Below are 14,752 nucleotides of genomic sequence, written 5' to 3'. Positions count from 1 at the left end.
TGGAGATCAGTGTATGTATATATTATATACTTCTCACTAACTTTCAGCTAAAAAAACATTACACTAATACAGTCGCCCCCATTGTGATACCTGGAGAGCAGCTGCCGTTATACAGAGATTCCGCTTCTCCATTCAGATCTCCAGATACTTGTATGGTCTCCTCTTACCTTGCGATGAAGGACAAGAGTCGTCTTCCATCATGACGTCCTCGTACAGATCCTTGTGTCCTTCTAGATACTCCCACTCCTCCATGGAGAAATAGACGGTGACATCCTGACACCTTATAGGAACCTGACACACAATGATAGCGTCATTACCCAGAATCCTCCAGTCCCGCCTGGTATAATGTCCCAGCAGTCACCTCTCCGGTCAGCAGCTCAATCATCTTGTTGGTGACTTCTAGGATCTTCTCCTTGCTCCTCTCATGTATCCGGGAGTGCGGGGGCGGGTCTGTAATGGGGCTCCGCCTCCTGCTCCACCCTCCTGACTCTTGGCTGCTGGGAGTCACACAGATACCTGATAAGTTCTTCACCAGTGTGTAATCCTGTATGAGAAGAGATGCTGATAAATATCATTATATATTATACTTCAGTAATCTAGTAACCGAACTCTTCAAATCAATTCACATAACAAGTTCCTCTGGTAGAAAACTCTGTAGTCTCAATGCTCTTACAGTAAGTTTCTGTGCAGTTTCATGCACTTGTCTATATTTCAGGCAGGGGCAGGAGAAGCCAAACATTAAAACAAGCAAAATCCTGTCGTCAGAATGGCTGACACTAATGCATCCTGCATTTTTTTTCCTGTAGCACATTGTCTAACATTGGTAAGTGTGCAATCTGTTGTGCACAAAGACCATAACAACTCTCATGTGATTGTAGTTTACACCAATAGTTACACTACTCCGTCCGACGCTCAGAATTGCGCTTGGTGATGTACGGCTGCATGCAGCTGCTTGGCCATGAGGCTCCCGGCAGGGGCGCAGTGTTTGTGCTGATACCAGAGGAGGTCCGGACTCTGCAGTTATGGGGTCAGCAGAGCAGTGGGGACTTTTCTGCCCTCTGCTCCTCAGCACTCAGCCCCCCGCTCTGTAACGTTACGGGGTCCCCACCTCAGTTACTGCAGTTCCTTCTATTTCTCAATAATATCACTCACAGGTGATGGGAGAAGATTCAGGAGGAAGAAATGTCATGCACGGACTTGATACCCTGGTGGCTCCTATTACAGGACCGCGCTGGTATCAGTGAGCTCTGCACCACCAGACGTAATGTCGCATGGTTCTAAAGGCAGATGGCAAGTTATACACCAGGGGCGAGGGGCCGGAGGTTATACAACAGGGGCGAGGGGCCGGAGGTTATACACCAGGGGTGAGGGGCCGGAGGTTATACACCAGGGGCGAGGGGCCGGAGGTTATACACCAGGGGCGAGGGGCCGGAGGTTATACACCAGGGGCGAGGGGCCGGAGGTTATACACCAGGGGCGAGGGGCCGGAGGTTATACACCAGGGGCGAGGGGCCGGAGGTTATACACCAGGGGCAAGGGGCCGGAGGTTATACACCAGGGGCGAGGGGCCGGAGGTTATACACCAGGGGCGAGGGGCCGGAGGTTATACAACAGGGGCGAGGGGCCGGAGGTTATACAACAGGGGCGAGGGGCCGGAGGTTATACACCAGGGGTGAGGGGCCGGAGGTTATACACCAGGGGCGAGGGGCCGGAGGTTATACAACAGGGGCGAGGGGCCGGAGGTTATACAACAGGGGTGAGGGGCCGAAGGTTATACAACAGGGGTGAGGGGCCGAAGGTTATACAACAGGGGTGAGGGGCCGGAGGTTATACACCAGGGGAAATAGGACTTAATGAGAATCCAGAATTCAATGATTAAGACGTGAGGCTCAGGACAGTGCATGTTCTTTATATTCTCTATGTGTAAACAATACAATTAATACTATAGAAATAGACGTCACCTCTCCGGTCAGCAGGTAGATGATCTCCAGGGTGAAGTTTAAGATTCTCTTGGTAATTTCGCTTTGTTCTTGGTTCATCCTTGCTCAGTCATATAGGCCAAGGAGCAATTAGATGAGAAGAGGAGAAAACTGGATCTAATACAGCAGTTCCTGTACAGAAAAGAAAGAGACTCCAAATTATACAGGCGGCAGCATCATAAGGTGAATACAGACCATGGACTGAAGGCGTATTCCCAACATGGACAAGTATCCACCTGGTGAGAATCGCTGCCACATGCTGCGGACGCGCGGCTGTCTCCAAAATGGTGACTGGATTACAGAGGGCTAGGAAAGGGTTTAAAAATCATTTACTCCCCTCCCCTCGGCCCCCGAGGCGCCTCCGCCCGGCTCTTCTATTTTCCATCACGAGGAGTGCAATACACCGTGAGGATCTGCGTCGTGCCCCAGATGTGCAGCAGCAGTGGGACAGGAAAGCGAAGAAGCGAGGAGAGGGACGGTAGCGGGACTGGAATGTGGAGGACTAAGGAGACTGGCGGCAGCGGGACACGAACGTGGAGGGCCGAGGAGAGGGGTGGTAGCGGAACAGGAATGTGGAGGGCCGAGGAGAGGGGTGGTAGCGGGACAGAAATGTGTAAAGCCGAGGAGAGAGGCGGGACAGGAATGCAGAGGGCCGAGGAGAGGGGCGGAAGCGAGACAGGAACGTGGAGGGCCAAGGAGAAGGGCAGACAGGAACGTGGAGGGCCAAGGAGAAGGGCGGACAGGAACGTGGAGGGCCAAGGAGAAGGGTGGACAGGAACGCGGAGGGCCGAGGAGAGGCGCGGGACAGAAACGCGGAGGGCCGAGGAGTGGCGCGGGACAGGAACGCGGAGGGCCGAGGAGAGGCGTGGGACAGGAACGCAGAGGGCCGAGGAGAGGCGTGGGACAGGAACGCAGAGGGTCAAGGAGAGAGGCGGCAGCGGGACAGGAACGCGGAGGGCCGAGGAGAGGCGTGGGACAGGAACGCAGAGGGCCGAGGAGAGGCGTGGGACAGGAACGCAGAGGGTCAAGGAGAGAGGCGGCAGCGGGACAGGAATGCGGAGGGCCGAGGAGAGGCGTGGGACAGGAATGCGTAGGGCCGAGGAGAGGCGTGGGACAGGAACGCGGAGGGCCGAGGAGAGGCGTGGGACAGTAACGTGGAGGGTCAAGGTAAGGGGCGGCAGCGGGACAGGAACGTGGAGGGTCAAGGAGAGGGGCGGCAGCGGGACAGGAACGTGGAGGGTCAAGGAGAGGGGCGGCAGCGGGACAGGAACGTGGAGGGTCGAGGAGAGGGGCGGCAGCGGGACAGGAACGTGGAGGGCCGAGGAGATGGGCGGCAGCGGGACAGGAACGTGGAGGGTCAAGGAGAGGGGTGGCAGCGGGACAGGAACGCGGAGGGTCAAGGAGAGGGGCGGCAGCGGGACAGGAACGCGGAGGGTCAAGGAGAGGGGCGGCAGCGGGACAGGAACGCGGAGGGTCAAGGAGAGGGGCGGCAGCGGGACAGGAACGCGGAGGGTCAAGGAGAGGGGCGGCAGCGGGACAGGAACGCGGAGGGTCAAGGAGAGGGGCGGCAGCGGGACAGGAACGCGGAGGGTCAAGGAGAGGGGCGGCAGCGGGACAGGAACGCGGAGGGTCAAGGAGAGGGGCGGCAGCGGGACAGGAACGCGGAGGGTCAAGGAGAGGGGCGGCAGCGGGACAGGAACGCGGAGGGTCAAGGAGAGGGGCGGCAGCGGGACAGGAACGCGGAGGGTCAAGGAGAGGGGCGGCAGCGGGACAGGAACGCGGAGGGTCAAGGAGAGGGGCGGCAGCGGGACAGGAACGTGGAGGGTCAAGGAGAGGGGACGTAGGAGGTTTCCTTTTAACCCATTCTCAGCCAATTTAATTCACATATTTATTCGATGCAAATCGAATTCTCCCCCTGAATTGATCTAGTAGGGTGGAATGGAATTTCAGGAGATTCGCTCATCTCTAATATGTATTTATGTGTCCTCCATATAATGGCTGATAACAGAGAGAAGAGGAGCGCAGCGACTGCCCCACACAGTACCTGGACCAGGACCTGCTCTGCGAACATCTGAGGAGCTGTAGGACCTGTGGTGATGTCACCGTCACGTGATCAGTCACATGAGGGGGCGGAGCTCAGCAGTGGAGACGGTCACCTGAGAGGATGCAACGCCTGCGCTGTGAAGAGAAGTCAGAAAAATGGCGGGAGCTGTGGTCCCGTGTCCCCTCACTGTGCCCCCTCACTGTGCCCCCTCGCTGTGGTCCCGTGCCCCCTCACTGTGTCCCCTCGCTGTGGTCCCGTGTCCCCCCGCTGTGGTCCCGTGTCCCCCCGCTGTGGTCCCGTGTCCCCTCGCTTTGGTCCCGTGCCCCCTCGCTGTGGTCCCGTGTCCCCTCGCTGTGGTCCCGTGCCCCCTCGCTGTGGTCCCGTGCCCCCTCGCTGTGGTCCCGTGTCCCCCCGCTGTGGTCCCGTGTCCCCCCGCTGTGGTCCCGTGTCCCCCCGCTGTGGTCCCGTGTCCCCCCGCTTTGGTCCCGTGCCCCCTCGCTGTGGTCCCGTGTCCCCTCGCTGTGGTCCCGTGCCCCCTCGCTGTGGTCCCGTGCCCCCCCGCTGTGGTCCCGTGTCCCCCCGCTGTGGTCCCGTGCCCCCTCGCTGTGGTCCCGTGCCCCCTCGCTGTGGTCCCGTGCCCCCTCGCTGTGGTCCCGTGCCCCCTCGCTGTGGTCCCGTGCCCCCTCGCTGTGGTCCCGTGCCCCCTCGCTGTGTCCCCTCGCTGTGGTCCCGTGTCCCCTCGCTGTGGTCCCGTGTCCCCTCGCTGTGGTCCCGTGCCCCCTCGCTGTGGTCCCGTGCCCCCTCGCTGTGGTCCCGTGCCCCCTCGCTGTGGTCCCGTGCCCCCTCGCTGTGGTCCCGTGCCCCCTCGCTGTGGTCCCGTGCCCCCTCGCTGTGGTCCCGTGCCCCCTCGCTGTGTCCCCTCGCTGTGGTCCCGTGTCCCCTCGCTGTGGTCCCGTGCCCCCCCGCTGTGGTCCCGTGCCCCCTCGCTGTGGTCCCGTGCCCCCTCGCTGTGGTCCCGTGCCCCCTCGCTGTGTCCCCTCGCTGTGGTCCCGTGTCCCCTCGCTGTGGTCCCGTGTCCCCTCGCTGTGGTCCCGTGCCCCCCCGCTGTGGTCCCGTGCCCCCCCGCTGTGTCCCCTCGCTGTGTCCCCTCGCTGTGTCCCCCCGCTGTGGTCCCGTGTCCCCCCGCTGTGGTCCCGTGTCCCCCCGCTGTGGTCCCGTGTCCCCCCGCTGTGGTCCCGTGCCCCCTCGCTGTGTCCCCTCGCTGTGATCCTGTGTGTGGGACCGGTGAATACAATCTTTCTGGTTGCCGATAGCAACCAGATTTCAGCATTGAAACTGCTGAGGTAAAGTGAAAGATGAGCTCTGATTGGTTGTTGTGGACACTAGAGCAGTCTGGCTGAGGCAGTATATATAGATTCACTCATTAGATCTCTGCTCAGCGTGAGGTGATTACTGAGGGTCATAGATAATACGAATATGTCGTAATCTAAATAAGAATGTTACTCCTTAAATATTAATGTTTTGTCTTACCCTTCCCTCATGTTTTTTCCCTCCCCTCTTCCCAAGCAGGTTTACTATTCAGTTTTCCCTCTCCACCCCCAGACTAGATCACAACACAATTTTCATTATGATTAATGTTATAACGCTGGATTCTTACTAATAACACTAAAGGCTGTTTTTTTTTTAAAAATGCCGCCCAAAGAACGAACATCTATTGGGTAAATTAATCCAAAATCAAATAGCTGAGACAAGTGAACGGTGCGAGACCCCCGGCTTGAAAGGAAACAGATGAGACCGGCTGAATCAAAAGAGTTGGCACTCCCAAGAAGTTGATTCAAAGATAATAAACTTTTTATTGCAAAAAATATATCCCGTATATGCAATATTAACGTTTTGGCCTTCTTCAGAACTAAGAATAATCTACTGATAATTGACTGAGCGCTCTGCCTCTAGGCCACAGGCAGTTTTAATTGCAGCAGGATCTTATTATCGCACACACAAGACTTGTCTCTTAGAGAGGAGTTCACATTGATAGGGTCCTGGTATTTTGAGAAACGCCTTAACGTGGCTACCAGGTACACATGAATTGGCCAATTTATGCGCTAAGATTTCTCATTTATTTCTATTTTCTACAGCAGTAATGCTATTCACATTTCATGTTCGCCTACTTAGCGTTGTAGAGTGCTGCTTTGTTTATTAGTTGTATATGGAGGTAGCGGCTCCTAATAAGCATGCTGAATGGGGGTATAATACTGACAGGCCATCGTACTGTGTCATGGCTATGATATAATGTGTGAAGAGAGAACGATGGGCACATCATTTTGGGGGGGGGGGGTACTTAAGGGGCATCATGCTATGGGGGTATTATACTGTGTTGGTGGCACTCTTGGGACATACTTTGCTGGATGCACTATGGAATCATTATACCGTATGTGTGGTGAAGTTCACTGTGGGGATACAATACAGAGTGGATGGGGCCATTTTTGGGAGCATCGTACTCTATAATGACAATGATAGGTGCCACAATACATGAATACATGTCCTTCTCCCTGTTAATAAAGGTTGGGAGATAGGAGTCCGCTAAATATATACAGCATATACAGGCTCAGGCTGTCCCACAGGTGAACAGTTGAATCCGCCAGTGGACTCTATATGCAGGAGGAAGCTACCTACCGTGAACAGTATTTGGCCCAATACATCTGATTCTCTATGTAAAGACAAAAGCATCATTCATGTAACAAACGACCAGTTATTATTATATAGAAGCAGAGGGAGAAATGTGAATGATGGAAATGTAATATATTGCATGACCACAGGGCCCCCAGAGTCAATGTTACTGGTGGGCCCCTGTGGGTGGGGAAAGGGGAAGAAATTTGGCCCAATTAGAACTTTTGGATAATTTCTTTGAACACCCCCGGTTGACCTGAAAACAAGCCCATGGCTTACTCCCTGCTTGCCGCATTTCTCTCGATTCACACCGGTCCTCCTTGACATGAAAGAGATCTTACAATTTACATTATTGCACTACTACATTTCTGCCAATCTGCACCCACAACAGACGTCCTTGACAAAGACCGCTCCTTCTCGAAACGTTGGACCATAACTGATTTTTGACTCCTTGCCCGATCAAAATAAACTTACACTACAGCAAGACCTACTCTCTCATTTATTTTTGTGGTGCCGAGTTTCCTACCTCAACAAGTCTGGACCACGAGTCCCTTCCTCAAGCTCACAATTTTTTTTAGAAGGACGATGTGCAGCTCTTTCTCCTTCTAATTTATGTGTATATTTATCATTTTTGGGTGAGGAAAGGGGAAGAAGATGGGCTCAATTAGAACTTTTGGATGGTGCCATGTGATTTCTATGAACACCCCCTGTTGACCGGAAAACAAATTACCTTTCTCTCACCATTGACTATAATTGTGAAGTTGCAGTAGAAAAGAGTTTGAGAAAAAAATTAATGAAAGATCAAAAGAGATGAGGCCACATTGGGTACACAGAACGGCAACGAGTAGCGATCTGATAGCAAAACCTGGATGAGGATCACATACATGTTCTGTGTTTTTCATGGATAGAATACACCCATTATAGGTTATGGAGCTGTTCACATGTGCATGTTTTTTGCAGACCAAGTGGACCTACGCTGCCTTTTTTTTTTCACAATTTACATTATCAAAAACTCACCAAAACCAATACAGACCCATATGTAATCAACGCAAAGAATGAAGAGATCTGTCCAGGTTTCTGTAACTTTAAGCGAAGGGGATGTACGGCTGGTCCCCGAGGTGTGACCTGCATCGATCACACGTTTATGGAACATCATGTGGGTATGTCAGGAATGTCTATGCTAGGAATACTCTTTTAATTTTGCACTATTCTCTCTCGGCTTGTTCATGCTCCTTTATGTCCATAAGATGATCTAATGCAATGTCTTGTCATCGAGGCAGCCACATCTTGTGATCGAGGCAGCCACATCTTGTGATCGAAGCAGCCAATCTCTTCGGAGACATTGCATCTTTGCCTTGTAAACAGACAGCCCTAAAAACGCTTGGAGGCAAATTGCTAAAACTCAATTTACAAAACAGCAAGTATTAAAAAAAAATAATGAAAAAAACTTTTAATTAAAAAGAAACTTTTTACATCACAAACTCTATGTATAATGCTCGGAGCAGGACGACAGGACGTCACCACCCAGCTGGGTCAGGAAAAACGATTGTTCATGTACCGACCTTGTTCTGCGGATGGCAACGGAATAACTTTTTTTTTTTTTTTTTTTATGCGGAAAATTGAACATCCGTGTTCTTCAAAAATTCAGGTGTATGGAGTCGGCAGTATCCAAATTTCTGACTACAGTCATGTCATTGTAACTTGTTTTGCTTTTAATGGATGTGAACATTTCAAATGAACAACAAATATTGAGGAGTATAAAAATATAAAAGGCGATGTAGCTGAACACAAATTGCAATCATTATTTAAAAAAGAAAAAAATATATTTTTTTTCTTTCTTGCAGCGTTTCTACTGCAGTTTTTTCCCATTGGGATTAAAATAGCTTAACGCCAAAAAACCACATCAAAATCCATAACACGAAGACATCAAAATGCAACAAAACGTGTGTAACTTCTGTGTGGTTTTCTGGCCATTGACTACCTTTTTCATGCACAAAAAAATGCATTAAAGTAGCTACATAAAATTTCCTTAAAGGGTTCCAGATTTGATACAAATGACATACAGTACCTATGAAAAGTATTCATACCCCGTGAACTTTTCCACATTTTTTTCACCCGCAAAGTTAAGGGGTGCTCCGGAATCCAACTTAATTTTCATCCTAAATCTCTATCTGGCATGCACTGGGATTCTCTAATGAAGCATCATCAAAGGCAGTGGAAAAAAAGAGAAACGCATTAAGATAGTGTAGTTGGTGAGGTTTCATTTGTATTCGACCCCCTGGAGTCAATACTTACTGCTGCTGTCTTTTGGGGTCAGTCTCTACCAGCTTTACACATACAGTAGCTCTAGCAGGAGGTTCAGGGTCGTTGTCCTGGCTGGAAAGTGAACCTACACCCCAGGCTCAGTCTTTTGCAGTGTCTAAAAGGTTTTCCTCCAGAATTGCCCTGTATTTAGCTTCGTCCATCATCCCATCAACTCTGACCAGCTTCTCTGCCCCTGCAGAAGAAAAGACTCCCCACAGCCTGATGCTGCTGCTGCCACCACCACCACCATGTGTGACGGTGGGGATGGTGTTTTCAGGGTGATCTACATTGTAAATTTTCCAACACACATAGCATTTTGCAATTAGCTCAAAAAGTTCTCCTTTGGTCTCATATGACCAGAGCCCCTTTTTCCACATGCTTTAGGCGTCACCCATATGGGACTTCGTATGCCTTGCTTTCAAGTATAGCTTTCCTCTTGCCACTCTTCCATAAAGGCCAGATTTGCGAACTATAGGACTAATAGGTATGTGGAAAGATTCTCCTCCGAGCTGTGGATCGCTGCAGCTCCTTCACAGTGATCATGGGCCTCTTGGCTGCTTCTCTAATTAGTGCGTTCCTTTTCTGGGATGTCAGGTTAGGTGGGCGGCCATGTCTTGGTGGGTATGGCACAACTGCAAACCTCTTTCATTTTTAGATGATTGATTGAACAGTGCTCTGTAAGATGTTCAGAGCTTGGGCTATTTTTTATAACGTAACCCTGTTCCACAGCTTTATCCCTGACCTGTCTGGTAGGCTCCTTGGTTTTTAGCTTTATCCCTGACCTGTCTGGTGTGCTCCTTGGTTTTCATTATGCTGCTTGATCCCTATTGTTCTCAAAACAAACATCTGAGGCCTTCACAGAACAGCTGTAGTTATACGGAGAAGAAATCACACCCAGGTGGACGCAATGTAATAAATATGTGACTTCTGGATTTTATTTAGGGGCATCAAACTACAGGGGGCGGTGTATACAAATGCACCTCCCAATTTACAGATTATATTTTTTTAAATAACAAAAAAAACTAATATTTCCTTTACCCTTCACAAATACGTGCTACTTAGTGTTGGCATATCAGATAAAATCCTAATAAAATAAATTTAAGTAACGTCAAGAAATGTGGAAAAGGTCACGGGGTGTGAATACTTTCCCAAGGCACTGTATATTTACAGATTTTAAGCAGACATTTCTGCAAGTAAAATTTGTTCGAGCCGTTTCTGCGCCATGGATTCGGCAAACTCTATTAAGGATGGGACCGTAACAGTCAATCGTAAACCAAGACTAAGAGTGGAACAAGATTTGCCCATCTTCCATGTTTTGTTCTCCAAGTCACTGTTCTAAGTTTTGTGTTCTGGAAATTATATAGTAATGAAGACCAGGCTCTGCAGACATGTATTGGGCATGGCAATCTAATTATTGAGCCATTTTAACCCTTTCCTTTCCAGATGGCTCAGCTTAGAGGGAACGCTGTTTAGAGGTATAGCTCACAAATACTGATGTCACATACTGACCAAAATATGCAAGTGTAAATGAAGTCATATCATGAATTCAGCTGCAGGTCCTGTTTGCCATGGATACCAGGTACGCAAGAAACAGAAGAAAATGCTTTATCTGTCATTTTTAAACAAAACATTTTGAACGTAAATTGTTTAAAGTTGAGCAAAAAAAAGACTTGCAGGACCCCGACAGCCGGACCAGAACCAGGCGGACTGCCTCTTACTTGCATCCCTGGAGCCTCATCATCGTCGTGGCGCAGCACACACGATGTCGCACTGGATCTACTAATCAGAAGAGGCGTTGAGGAGGCTTGTAGGGACGCGGCCGCTGAAGCAGGGTCATGCGAATCTTACTGTTCAGCTCTAAATTGGAATAAAACTAACAACTGTTTAAATTATCATCAAATACAGATATGTCCACATGAAATACTGTGCAAAAGTTTTAGGTGGGTGTGAAAAAAAAATGCTGCAGTGTTACTTTAGAATGCTTTAAAAAAAAAATCATTCGCTTCAATCATCAGTATCTGGTGACCGCCCGTCACCGCCATCACCGGTGTCTGGTGACCGCCCGTCGCCTCCATCACCGGTGTCTGGTGACCGCCCGTCGCCTCCATCACCGGTGTCTGGTGACCGCCCGTCGCCTCCATCACCGGTGTCTGGTGACCGCCCGTCGCCTCCATCATCGGTGTCTGGTGACCGCCCGTCGCCTTCATCACTTTTTCTCATTAATTGTACACAGGTTATAGAGGATCTCGGCAGGTGATTGTGCCAAACATCTTGGACATCTGACCCCAGATCTTCAGTGTATGAGGCTTGTGTAGATCCTTCTGTCTCTTCCTGTGATCCCAGACAGACGGGACGTTGTGAATTCAGATCATCACTTCCAGGACTCCTCATTCTTAATGACCTTGGCTGGATGTTGAGGGTCGTTGTTTCGCTGCAGAATAAATTTGGAGACAATCAGGCGGAATTATATGGTGTGTATACATCCGCCTGGATTTCCCAATATTGAGGACACCATTAATCTTGTCCAAATTTTTAACTCCATTATCTGAAATACAGCACCAACTTACAGGACCCTCCACCAAGCTTCACGGTTCCTGACCCTCATTTTGTGCCACCCTTCAGCTCTTTGAGAAGAAACTGCTTCAGCAAAATAATTCACATTTTCACTCCTCAGTCCAGAGCACCTGCTGCCATGTTTCTGCACCACAGTTCCTGTATTTTCGTGCATAGATGAGTCGCTTGGCCTTGTTTGGATTTTGGCCCTACTTCTTCCATTAAGATGACCTAAACTGTAGATAGCTGTAGCTGGTCCTACTAGACCCGAGATGATGGCACTGCTGGACATCTTCTGGACATCTTCTGATTTCAAAAAGGAAGTAAGCATGATGCGTCTTATCTGCTGAACTTAGTATTCCCGGCCGATCACTGCATCTACAGTCCTCAACGTTGCCCATTTCTTGATGTCCTCTTCTGAGAAATCCTGGCAGATACCCATGGAATACCATTAGGGAGGCATCTGATTTTCTCCAAATTAATTCTGCAGTCGGACAACAACCCAAAACATCCAGCCAATGTCATTAAAAAGGAGGAGTCGTGGGGGTGATGATCCGGAGCCCTGATCTCACATCATCCCGTCTGTCTGGGATCACATGAGGAGACGGAAGGATCTACACAAGCCTCATACACAGAAGATCTGGGGACATTCTCCAAGATGTTTGGAACAATCTCCTGCCGAGATCCTCCATAACCTGTGAACAAGTGACGAGAAGGGATGGAGGTGATGGGTGGTCAGCAGATACTGAGGATGGGGGCGATGGGCGGTCACCAGATACTGATGATGGAGGCGACTGGCGGTCACCAGGTATTGATTGGATTTATATTTTCCTTTTATTCAGTCACTTTGCATTTGTTAATTCATTCTTCCTTTGCAGCATTTTTCCACAGCTGCCTAAAACATTTGCACAGTATTATATGTTCAAAAATTACAAGTTTCCATGTGGTGCCTTTACTTTTCCACTAGGTCACTCTGGAGTCTTGTGAAGTGGATGAGTTTCTGAATACTATTAAAAGAATAAGCTCCATGGTGAAAATTCACCCTCACGGCTCTGTAAGTCACCCAGTCTCTTCTTTTGTACCATATATCCACAATAATGTCTCCGCATGGTTCCTGGTCACAGCTGACCCCAGGTAAGTATAATTTGTGTGCTTGGCAGATCCAGGCTAATTCTATATGAAAAATAAAACAATCTGATGTGATTAAAATTATTATTATTTTTTTTTTTGCTTCATTAGCATTTCCCATATTCCAAACAAGAATATTGTTTTTCTTTACCAGAGGAATTCTCTGAAACTGTTTAATTTCCTGGTAACACATTTTTCACATATAGAACATCAAAATGGTTTCTCTAATGTGTGACTTCTTTCATGTTTAACGTGACCCGATTTATCTGTAAAACATTTCCCACACACTGAACACGAGTACGGCTTCTCTCCTGTGTGAATTCTCTGATGCTTAATTAAATCTGATTTATTTGTAAAACATTTCCCACATTCTGAACACGTGTACGGCTTCTCTCCTGTGTGAATTCTATAATGTTTAACAAGATTAGATTTTTTTGAGAAACACCTCCCACATTCTGAACATGAATACGGCTTCTCTCCAGTGTGAATTCTTTCATGTGTAACAAGACTTGATCTATCAGTGAAGCATTTCCCACATTCTGAACATGAATACGGCTTCTCCCCTGTATGAATTCTGTCATGTCTACTCAGATGTGATTTATTAATAAAACGTTTCCCACACATTAAACATGAATACGGCTTCTCTCCTGTGTGAATTTTCTCATGTGCAACCAGATGTGATTTGTTTATAAAGCATTTCCGACACTCGGCACATGAATACGGCTTCTCTCCACTGGGAATTCTTTCATGCTGATTAGGGCCCGATTCATCATTAAAACATTCATCAAAATCTGAAGAGGAGTTTGGTTTCTCCCCTCTGTGAACGCCTCTCTGTCTGCAATGATCGAAGCTCCTTGTAACCCATTTTCCACATTTACCAAACTGAAACGGTCTAACCTCTTTTCGTCCAGTAATTTTAACAATCTGTGATTGGTCCGGAGAAGGAACTTCATAATTAGGAGAGTTATATGATGGATATGTACTGTGGAGTCCTGGATGTAGATTAAGGGTTCCGAGCTTTTCTACTGAGGAGCGCTGTATAATATCGTCTACTTTGTAATTTAGCGATAACTTGATGTTTTCCTCATTTATTTTGCTTGGATTTGCTGTAAAGGTTAAAAAAAAAAAAAAATGCATATTGTGATTTTTTGAAAAAAACAAAACAAACAAACTGGACAAATATGTAACTTTTCTAACAGACTGGAAATACAGCTGCAGTTTTGGATCCAACAGGAAAGAGAAATAAAAAAGCCCAAAGCGGCAGCCTTGTAAAGCTTTGTGTAGCACGTTAAGGCTGGAGACACGGGCAGATTACTACTGTTAGGTCTCCTGTGCACAGAGGACATTCTGCTGTCTGTAGTCCTCCCTCACAGGCAGCAGCGGTATGGAGGGCAGTATACAGCAGTACGGAGAGGTGGACCTGTGAAATAGCGTGAGAGCTGGGGTAATCGAAAAATAGTTATAGGTTTTAATTTTTTTATGTCAGTCACCAAGTCGGACAATAACATATCTAAAAAGTTCAGACTTTTACAAACATTGTAATACTTGTGTTCATATTGGGGATTTTTTTATTTAAACACTGGGAAGAGGGGTGCGATTTACAATTTTGTGTTTCTATTTTTTTCTATTATTATTATTATTTTATTTTTTTTACATGTTTCAGTTTTCCGAGGGAGTTTGCAATCACTTGATCGCTGGTATAATACCTTGACGTTGTAGTGTTTGGTTATATCCCATTAAAGTCTTGCTTGTGACTTTTTTTTTTTTTTTAGTCCTCAACTGCCATGACAGTCTATCGGCACCCCAACATCCCATCATCATAAGTGGTTGAAGTGATTGGCTGACGGACCCCAGCTATTTTCTGTGAATATACTTTCTTATCGTGAAAATCTGCTAAAATTGGACAACCCCTGAATTCACTTTCTAAAGTCATCATCACATACCTGCGCTACTTTTTCCTCGATTTTCTTCTTCCACCTGTTTTATATCCAGTGGATCACCCCTGATCATCTCATCCTCTTCTTCTTCAAACTCCACTTTAATGATAGTCAGATCTTCTCCCTGATACACCATGTGT

General features: G+C 48.2%; 1 protein-coding gene across 1 annotated transcript in view; it reads right to left on the bottom strand.

The window, feature by feature from the left end:
- LOC141264733 (uncharacterized) overlaps nt 1-14,752 on the bottom strand; it is an 84,733-nt gene that overhangs the window by 57,617 nt on the left and 12,364 nt on the right. The window contains exons 8-14 of the mRNA XM_073676994.1: nt 14,619-14,736; nt 12,891-13,781; nt 5,444-5,509; nt 2,382-3,831; nt 1,962-2,040; nt 362-544; nt 168-291 (exon numbers count right to left, since the gene is read on the bottom strand). Of these exons, the coding sequence (XP_073533095.1) occupies nt 168-291; nt 362-544; nt 1,962-2,040; nt 2,382-3,831; nt 5,444-5,509; nt 12,891-13,781; nt 14,619-14,736 (2,911 nt within the window). The remainder of the gene's footprint in view (nt 1-167; nt 292-361; nt 545-1,961; nt 2,041-2,381; nt 3,832-5,443; nt 5,510-12,890; nt 13,782-14,618; nt 14,737-14,752) is intronic.

The sequence above is a fragment of the Phyllobates terribilis genome, unplaced genomic scaffold (assembly GCF_046119375.1).
Source record: "Phyllobates terribilis strain yellow unplaced genomic scaffold, ASM4611937v1 Scaffold_4__5_contigs__length_816908805, whole genome shotgun sequence".
Taxonomy (NCBI): domain Eukaryota; kingdom Metazoa; phylum Chordata; class Amphibia; order Anura; family Dendrobatidae; genus Phyllobates; species Phyllobates terribilis.
This window is presented reverse-complemented; position numbering and strand designations above follow the sequence as displayed.